The following is a 10300-nucleotide window of genomic DNA, read 5'->3' on the forward strand; positions in this document are numbered from 1 at the left end:
TTGAAAGCTCCTTGTTCAGTTTAAATCACAAAACCCAATAAAAAAAAAAAAACTGAAGAAAGAGAAGAACATTATAAATCCACGGCTGGGTGTGAACCTAAGGGAATTCAAGTTTATGTCCACAAAAAGGCTTCTACAGAAATGTCCAAAGCAGCGTTATTAACTGTAGCCTAAAGCTGTAAGTGACCCACACGTCTTCAGTAGGTGAAAGGACAAACCGTGGTGTATCCGTGCTTTGGTGTATCCAGACCGTGGTGTGACCCTGCTCAGCAGCGAGAGGCAAGCTGAAAGTCTCTCTGCACTCAGAACGTGGAAAGACACCCGGACAGCGCACAGCTGTAAAAGGAGGCAGACGAAAGACTCTAGTGCAGCAGTCTTGTTCAGTTTTTTTAATTTCTGGAAAAAGCAGGTTGATACATACGGTCAGAGAGATGGCCAAATGAGTTTATTAAAGAACTTTTTAAATATTAAAAACTTTTTTTATTTGTAACTTTAATTCTCTGATTTGAGTTAATGAAACTTGGCATTCCTATGTGGATTGCGGAGTCTTTTCTAGCCTGGCTGGCTTCTGCATTGTGCCTGGAGCTTTTTATCTGGCCTCTCTGCTGCTATTGCATAATCATTTAGGACAGGTGCTATGCCTAGGTAAACACAGTTCCCTCTTCAAAATCCAGCTTTCAAAGGGTGTCTTTTAAAGTTACATGATGATTCATCTGATGCTCGTTACGTGCTTTAAGATCACCCATAGAAGATGCATTGCATTTGAAATTCTAAATTCCCTTTTTTTTCCCTTTATTTGCCAGAATGCACCTGTAGATGTTGGCTTCATGGTTTCTAAGCTGCTTTTGACCATACAGTTATGTCCAAAAACAGAATTTCAGCCCAGTGTGAGGTTTGGGGAAGACCTGAGTGACAGCACTTGGGAGTACGTATGTGCCATCGACCTGCTCTGCTGCCATCAGAAGTGGGTCTGGACGCACGACAACATCATCAGGTACGGCTGCTTTCCTGACTCAGGCTGGACTATTTGTATTGTCAAGCAGTCCTTTCAGCGATTGCCGAGTTGTGGTTTGAATCATTTTTGCTTTTAAGGCAGCTGAACTGTTTAGAATGCACATTTTGATTTGGATAGGAATTAATAAAACTGCTCGTAAAATGCCAGTGTAGCTGTGACATCCCCTCGCTTTTTTTTTACGGTACCTTTCACTACTTTTCATTGTATTCTCTCATTACTGTCTCTCTCCCAATGGGAAATGAGTCTCATGAGTGGGGGGCCTTTGGTTCCCTGGCCTCCCCAGCATGTGGAGACCTGTGCCTACACAAGCGAGGCGCTCAGCGAGTACGTGTAGGTGGAATGCCGTGATCACTGTCTTAACGTTCAGGTGCTATGGAAGGGCCATAGGAACAAGGCTGTTCAGGATTCTACATTGGCGGCTCTTCTCACTGGGGTTGCAGGAGAGAACAGAGTCTGATACGCTCAGGCATCTGTTTTGCGTAATGAGCTAACTTTTCTCTGTGCATCAACTATGCAGCATATTTGGAGAATGGAAAAATAGTCAAGTATTTATAATTGTTCCATGGTTAAATATAACCTTAATTTTCTTACAACCCTGACTGAGAAAGGCTGGTTTAAAGGGGCTTGTGACATTGAAAAGGAGTCCCCAAAGGATTGATAGCATGTATCTTGATATCCTGTGGAAACTTGTTCTTGTTTTCTCCTAATACTGGAAAAAGATGATACATCTAAATGTCAAGCAACAGATCACTAATTCTGGGATGTCTGTATAATGAGGTACAGCCATTGTAGAATTCAGAGCCGTACTACATAGATCTGTATGTGTTGAGATGAAAGTTGTTTTGTAGTCTGTTACTAAGAAAGTGCCAGGGCCATCTGTTCCGTGCTGTGTGATGACAAGCGAGAGGCCACCCCCGGTCCCCTCTTCCTAGGAGCTGGGGGCAGGGCCCTCCTCCCGGGGAAAGGTGAGACCACTGCGGGCGGTGCCAGGGAGAGGCGCCTCATCCAGGGTCCCCACTAGTGGAGTGGGCAGAGGGGCGGATAGCAGGATCTCTGCCTAAGCCGCTTGTGACCCTGATTCCTGAGCTCTGTGGTCGCTCTGTCCGTGTTTTTTATATAAATGTAGGCATAGACGTGTGTGGAAGGCAAAGCCCCAAAATAAAAGAATGATAGTTACCTGACAGTGTGTTATTTGGGGTGCTTTTAATTTACATTTTCCTTTCATTTGTCTGTATTAAACTTTTCTAATGTTATAAATGCTATGTAAGAAGTTAATACATTTTTGAAACGAGAAAGCAAAGAGAAATTGCCACTGATCAGTAGAAAGTTTCTTTAATCCCTGTTAACTGTGGTTCATTTCCTCTGGTTTAGTTCTTTTTGTGAAATACAGCCTGTCCTTGTTCCTAACTGGGAAACAAGGCTTCTAGAACACAGGTCCTCCTGATGTCTAGATGGTCCACATAAAAATCCAGACTCTGCTGCTTCCAGTTCTGCAGCTTGGGGACGATACTGGGTACTTTGCCTTGTGAAAAGGGTTTACACAGAATAAAGATGCCAGCACGGGTGTTTGCAGCTTTTTTAAAGCCACTTTGCGCACTGAGATCCTGAATAGTTGGAAAGTCTCAGTTTTCAGAGTCTGTTCTATTGTTAGCCAAAAATGCTACATCTTTAGAAGTTCCTCTTCTTCAGGGATTGTCACTTATGCACCATTTTTAGATAGGTTCTTAATATTTGAGCCATGGTGGGCATGCATACTTACATACATACATGTCTATATTTGTTTTTATTTTGCAGCAAGGAGCTGTGGCCTGTAATGGATAAGTGGATAAAGTATAGGAAAGGACATGCGAACGTCGCCTACACTCCCGATATCATCGTAGCGTCAGTACTGAGGCTCATCGGTGAGCTGTCTCTTGTACTGAATTTGTTCTTGTTATTGATGCTATCTTGGCGGGAGAGTACGTGTGGAATAATGATAAATGTTGACTGAAACTTCACTATGACTGACCTTATAGCCATTAGAGTAGGTACTTTTGCACTAAATTAATTTTCATTACTCATTCTCTTTATAAGTTAACATTTTATTCAACTTTGTCAGAGAGTCAAGCTTTTTCTTGTTAGTACATTTTATTTATAATTGAACTCTTGATTCTCAGATACTAATTTTAATATACAGACAGATATACACATATACATAGCAGGATACATAAATTGCTATAAGTTGTAGTCTAATTTGATTTATAAAATAAGTATATCTTCCCTACTTTCACCCTTTTTTTTGGAACTTGCTCAGTAAGGATGACGATGTGCTTCCATGATTGGAACTAGTTTTATTTTGTTTCTACAATTCTAAGCTGAATATACACAAATTAAATCATTGCTTAAAAATATTTTAAATGAAACATCGTTTTTAATCTCAGGTCTAAAGAGGACCTCAGTGACCCTTTAGTTCTGCTGCTTCCTTTGCACCTTACAAGTCTTTATTTTTCACTTTGACTTATTTTCTTCCTTTTTATGCCACATCTCTGACAAACTGCTCTCCATCCCTTATGTTATTTCATTATCATTGATACGATATATTCATTATTAGAAGGCTGTCTTTACTATGAACTGACTCTCTGCCATGTATTCATCTCCTGGGAGCAAACAAAACTGGGTTCACCCAATTGCTGTGTCAGGGCCCTTCAGGTCGTTGAAGGTAGTTATCATGACTATACAGACATCTTGGAGTGTGAAGTCACGTGGGCCTTACGAAACATCACTGTGAACAAAGCTAGTGGAGGTCATGGAATTCCAGTTGAGCTATTTCAAATCCTAAAAGATGATGCTGTTAAAGTGCTGCACTCAATATGTCAGCAAATTTGGAGAACTCAACAGTGGCTACAGGACTGGAAAAAGTCAGTTTTCATTCCAATCCCAAAGAAAGGCAATGCCAAAGAATGTACAAACTACCACACAATTGTACTCATTTCACACGCTAGCAAAATAATGCTCAAAATTCTCCAAGCTAGGCTTCAATAGTACGTGAACCGAGAATTTCCAGATGGTCAGGCTGGACTTAGAAAAGACAGAAGAACCAGGGATCAAATTGCCAACATTTTTGGATCGTAGAAAAAGCAAGAGAAAAAACATCTACTTCTGCTTCATTGACTATACTAAATCCTTTGACTGTGTGGATCACAACAAACTGAAAAATTATTGAAGAGATGGGAATACCAGATCACCTTAACCTGCCTCCTGAGATCTGTATGCAGGTCAAGAAGCACCAGTTAGAACTGGTCATGGAACAACAGACTGGTTCCAAATAGGAAAAGGAGTAAATCAAGGCTGTATATTGTCACCCTGCTTATTTAACTTATATGCAGAGTACATAATGCAAAATACTGGGCTAGATGAAGCACAAGCTGGAATCAAGATTGCAGGGAGAAATATCAATAAATAACCTCAGATATGCAGCAGAGAAGGCAGTGGCACCCCACGCCAGTGCTCTTGCCTGGAAAATCCCATGGGCGAAGGAGCCTGGTAGGCTGCAGTTGATGGGGTTGCTGAGAGTTGGACACGACTGAGTGACTTCACTTTCACTTTTCACTTTCATGCACTGGAGAAGGAAATGGCAACCCACTCCAGTATTCTTGCCTGGAGAAGCCCAGGGACGGAGGAGCCTGGTGGGCTGCCGTCTATGGGGTTGCACAGAGTCGAACACGACTGAAGCAACTTAGCAGCAGCAGCAGCAGATACACAGATGATACCACCCTATGGCAGAAAGTGAAGAGGAACTAAAGAGACTCTTGATGAAGGTGAAAGAGGAGAGTAAAAAAGTTGGCTTAAAACATTCAAAAAACTAAGATCATGGCATCGGGTCTCATCACTTCATGGCAAATAGATGGAGAAACAGTGGAAACAGTGACAGATTTATTTTCCTGGTCTCCAAAGTCCCTGCAGGTGGTGACTACAGCCATGAAATTAAAAGACTCTTGCTCCTTGGAAGAAAAGCTATAACCAACCTAGACAGCATATTAAAAAGCAGAGACATTACATTGCCGACAAAGGTCCGTCTAGTCAAGGATATGGTTTTTCCAGTGGTCATGTATGGATGTGAGAGTCGGTCTGTGAAGAAAGCTGAGCACGGAAGAATTGATGCTTTTGAACTGTGGTGTTGGAGACGACTCTTGAGAGTTCCTTGGACTGCACTGAGATCCAACCAGTAAATCCTAAAGGGAGTCAGTCCTGAATATTCTTTGGAAGGATTGATGCTGAAGCTGAAGCTCCAATACTTTGGCCACCTGATGTGAAGAACTGACTCATTGGAAAAGACCCTGATGCTGGAAAAGATTGAAGGCAGGAGGAGAAGGGCATGACAGAGGAGGAAACGGCTGGATGGCATTACTGGTTCAATGGACATGAGTTTGGACAAGCTCAGTTAGATGGTGAAGGACAGGGAGGCCTGGCGTGCTGCAGTCCATGGGGTCACAAAGAGTTGAAGAAGTCTCATTCTCTGTATCTTTGGCATTTAATTAAAACTCAAAGATAATACCATTTGAAATGAGGTTTAAGAATTTTTAAGTCATGTAAATCAGTCTTGTAAGTGGATCACAGTAAGAAATATAATAGCTCCGACTGATTTTGTTGCTGTGTCTGCTAACATGCACTGTGCATATTCACCTGCAAACATAGGAACGTTGTAAATGAATATTTAAGCTGAGTCCTGACAACAGCCTGGTTTCAACATGGACATCTACTAATTTTCACTGGAGATAACCCAACATATACTTGGAGTTGAGATTCCAAATAGGAAAGCATGGAGGTGTGGGAGTGGAGATGGCTTCTTAGGGCACGGCTCTCCTGAGCTTGTGAGATCAGTGTCCCAGGCGGGGCCACCAGAACACGGACAGGCCAGTAGCTGCGTTTCTAGCCGTCACATGACGGCATCAGTGTGTCTGGAAACCCTGGTTGCAGTAGCAGCTTCTCTTACGGATTCAAGAAGAATTGTTCATACCTCTTGAGAATTCTCCTCCGTGCCTAGAGAATCCCATGCACAGAGGAGGCTGGCGGACTATAGTCCTTGGGGTTAAAGAGTTGGACATGACTGAGCAACTAACACTTGAGAAGATAGTTCATAAGATTTGATGATATATTAGAGTAATATATGTACATTTATATAATTAAAAGTGACGTATAATGCAATTGTGTATCTTATAGGAATAATTCATTTCCGTCTCTTTGTGACCCCATGGACTGTAGCCAACCCGGCTCCTCTGTCCATGCAAGAATACTCTCTCCAGGCAAGAATACTGGGGTGGGTTGACATGCCCTGCTCCAGGGGATCTTCCAAACCCAGGGATCGAACCCCGGTCTCCCACACTGCAGGTAGATTCTTTACTGTCTGAGCACAGGGAAGCCCAGAGGAGTAATTAATAATGTATAATTAATATGTAGTTAACAGTACTGTATAATAAAACGATAACGTAGAAGTAAATGTAGTTCAAAGGGAGGGTAATGAGGAAGCAAGTGTCATGTGGAAAATAAGAGAATCCAGCCTACCTGCGAACACTGTGAACGCTGCGTGTCTCAGGAGGACCAGCGCAGGTAGAGCTCACGTGCCTGAAAGGCTGGTGTGCAGAGGGCAGGGGGCCGCCGGGCCGTTCCAGGAGGACCTCAGTGAGCTTCGCTCGGTGTCTGTTGGCACTGAAGGCTCTCCTGACCCCCGTGCACAGCGGGTGCTGGGGGCTTCCTTAGCTTGGGGGCTGGGGCTGGGCACCGGTGAGGCCCAGTCTGGGGACGGGGCGGAATCCTGCGAGAGCTTGAGGGCGGGACAGGTGCTGTCCTTCCCGTGCACTCATCTCAGGTGGAGTTTGAGCCGTTTCTTGAGAAGAAAGCATTGGAGAAGCATCTTAACAGTTTCTGAAGCTGACATTTACTAAAGAATTTACCGAATAATTAAGTTGGTTAGTATGACTTCATAATAATAAATGAAGTCACACAGCAGGCGTTCATGAAACAGGAATCGTCTGTATTCTTAACTCTAAATGTGTAAATCCCAGTGGGTTTTCTGCTCCTTGGGAAATAAAGCAGGACGATCCAGAGCCATCGGTGCAGGGTTGGGGTGTAAACACCACCGTGAGCACACGCCGTGGGCATGCCTGGTTATTAACCTGCCTGAATGCCAGTGGAGCCCAGGGCTCTGGAGGACCAGAGAGCCTGGCAGAGCTGGGGTGTGGGGAGAGGTGAGCGCGTCTGAGGTCCTGAGTCGAAAGGGAGTGGAGCAAGGCCGGAAGTCGGCCTCCGCTGGACACAGGGGCGTATAGAGCCACGTTATACCACTTGCTGCCCCCAGAGTGTTCTGACTCTTAAACGGCCTGGCTGGGGTCAGCGGAGCCCCGAGCTCAGACGGCCCTGTTCCTCCTGCCAGGGTTGCACGTTTCCTGCAGTAGGCAGTCCCGCTTGATTTCTGTCCAGGGTCTTGCCACGTCGTTCAGCTTTTCTGTGGAACTGTCTTAACGAATGCATCCTTTCCTTACCATACCTGCGTATAAAACCGTGACAGAGAGCTCTGGGTGACTCTCCAGCTCTGAGCCCTGCCCTTTAGACTAGGCCACATTCCCTGTGACCGTCAGCTCTCCTCAGGCCTCCCTGAGTGTGGAAAATGTTGTCTTTGATCTGAGATCACCTCCATGTTTCTTACTTGAATTTCATTGTGGCCTAGTTGCCTTGGACTCACCCACATTCCTTCCGTGGGGGTACTTTTCTTCCTATCTCTTAGTAGATTTGTCCATCGTCTTTGTCAGGTCATCATATGTGCAAGTGTTAAGTCCTAAACCATATACCTCAGACTCATGAGTTCCTCTTACTGTATCTCTGATTTACTCTGATAGATAGCTTCTAAAACCCAATTCATTAAGCATCTTTAATTAAAAGAAAAGGATCCAATATAATGCAGTCAGGTGTTATCTGGTGGTGATGGTGTAGTTGCTCAGTCGTGGTCAACTCTTTGCGACCCCATAGACGGTAGCCCACAAGGCTCCTCTGTCCATGGGATTCTCCAGGCAGGAACACTGGAGCGGGTTGCCATTCTTTTCTTCAGGGAGTTTTCCCAACCCAGGGATTGAACCCACATTTCTTGCATTGGCAGGCGGATTCTTTACCACTGAGCCACCAGGGAAGCCAATGTGTTTCCTGGGGACACAGCCACATGGTCCCACAGCTGTGGAGGCATGCACCCTACCCCTTTCTCTGCTGTGAGTCGTGCACTGAACACTCCTCATAGATGGCCTCAGAGGACAGGGCTGGGGACGGGCGCTTAGCACTTTGACCTCATGCAAGGAGGTATTTAAGAGTGACGGTGCCTTGACCTTTCTCATCTCTGAAGTCCGTTACTTTTCAGCCTCAGTGAAAGACTGCCTGAGACATGATCCAGATGTTTACAGTTTCACCCCGGGTTAGGCCTTATCCGGGGAGTCCCTGGTAGAAGGAATTTCCTGGAGGACTGTGTCTGTCGCAGTGCTCAGGGTGCATGTGACCAGCACTGTGAGCCCCTACAGGGGATACAGAGTGACAGAGCTCCTGTGGTACCCCGTGCCTCAGTTTCTCCGTGTCTAACACAGAGGGGCAAGTAGACTGGTTCACGTACAAGCCTGCGGGCTGTCTGTAGTACTGAGAAAGCAGGTGGGCACAGTGGTGCCCGCGCAAGGTAACATAGCCACAAGAGCGCGGGAAGGGGCCCTGGGCCCAGCGACATCCAGGGCTCGCCCAAGAACCCCCTCCCGTGCACCAGAACCCCCTCCCGTGCACCAGAACCCCCTCCCGTGCAAGGGGTCAGGCCATGCAGCCTGGCCCTGGGGGAGGGAGGTGTCCCGCTCTGGAGCAGGCTGGTGCCCCCAGTTGAGTCGCGGCCCAGCGAGGAGCATTGTCCTGGTGAGACCCCCAAAGAGCTGTTGTCAGCCCAGGTTTTGTGTGTCAGTGACTGTAGTTGAAATTAGAACTCATGCTCAGACTTTAAAAAAATTCTGGCTATTCATTGGAAATTAATAAAATGATACTAGTAGTTGTAAATGGCATTTTTAATGAAAAACAGCTGTTTCCAAACAAAAATAGAATGGAACCGTATCTTGTCGAGAGCCTCTTCACTGTCTGGTTTCCCATAGCTGCTTTGCGTTCTCTTGTGGCTGTACGTTATTTTGGTGGAGATATTTGGAAAAAATCCGGTCTCGTACAGATCTGTAGTTGATGAGAGGAGTACTTTAATAGCCTGTTGGAGTAACTGTGGGTGTACTTCTTTGACACTGGGCTTTCTGGTGGCTCGGCGGTAAAGACCCCACCTGCAATGCAGGAGACCCGGGTTCCATCCCTGGGTTAGGAAGACCCCCTGGAGAAGGGAATGGCAGCCCACTCCAGTGTTCTTGCCTCAAGAAGCCCATGGACAGAGGAACCTGGCGGGCTACAGTCCATGGGGTCTCAAAAGAGTCAGACACGACTAAGCGACTAAACCAACAGCAGCAGCAACCACCCGGTTTCAGATCCTGAAGCTCAGTGCACATAATGTTGAACAAAAGAAAACATAAGTTTTAAATTCTTATGAAAAGTTAGCATTTAACCGAAGGTTGTTTACCGTTTTTTTTTTTCCCCTCTAGGTCGTTTAGGTCAGTTGGGTTTGAAGGAAGGGTTCCCGTCTGCGGTGAAGAACATTAGTACGGTGATTGGTATGTTTATCCAGCATGCCCAGGATGAAGGTACAGCTTCTGTCTATCACGCTTACTTTCAGATCATTTGCATTCCTCTCATCCAGTCTCTCTCGTGTTCTTAACCATGTGCCGTGCTCTGCGCGTCTCCCACTGCTCGGGCATGAGTTTGACGAAGCCAGACTCTGCCCGTGCTCTCAGCACCGGGATTAGAACCTGTGTGGGTTTCCTGCAGTTTGCGTGTTCGCCGCTCATGCCCTTGGGCAGTGAACCCCTAAGGAGGAAGGGACTCTTTCTGACCTGGTGCTGGCATTCTGTCTCAGCAGCCGTCGGCTCTGGCTTCATGCCGCCCCGTGACCCCCGCTGCCCCCACGTGCCCGGCTGAAGGTGTGTCCTGATGATAAGTGGGGTCACCCGTGTGAAGCAGCAGCTCCACTGCGGCCTGGGTGTCCGTCCAGAGCACCCGGGATAGCTCGGAGACTGGAAACCTCTGAGCCAGTCTTCACGCTCCCTAATTCCTTTAATGTGCATACCGCAGAGCATGTAATTTTATAGTCTTATTTGGGAAGAGCTTAAAACTCAAAAAGTGACCCTTTGAAGCAGTGAGTCC

The 10300-nt window shown here is 46.0% G+C and overlaps 1 protein-coding gene across 4 annotated transcripts in view; it reads left to right on the forward strand.

Annotated features, from left to right (window-relative positions):
• The window catches only part of ICE1 (interactor of little elongation complex ELL subunit 1), a 66004-nt gene that overhangs the window by 52708 nt on the left and 2996 nt on the right, over nucleotides 1–10300 (forward strand). For all 4 annotated transcript variants that reach the window (XM_086362471.1, XM_086362469.1, XM_086362468.1 and 1 more), the window contains exons 16-18: nucleotides 804–994; nucleotides 2810–2916; nucleotides 9643–9741. In XM_086362471.1, the coding sequence (XP_086218597.1) occupies nucleotides 804–994; nucleotides 2810–2916; nucleotides 9643–9741 (397 nt within the window). The remainder of the gene's footprint in view (nucleotides 1–803; nucleotides 995–2809; nucleotides 2917–9642; nucleotides 9742–10300) is intronic.

The sequence above is a fragment of the Bos grunniens genome, chromosome 20 (assembly GCF_055505025.1).
Source record: "Bos grunniens cultivar Pamir isolate PY7600 chromosome 20, Bosgru_T2T1.0, whole genome shotgun sequence".
NCBI classification, from domain to species: domain Eukaryota; kingdom Metazoa; phylum Chordata; class Mammalia; order Artiodactyla; family Bovidae; genus Bos; species Bos grunniens.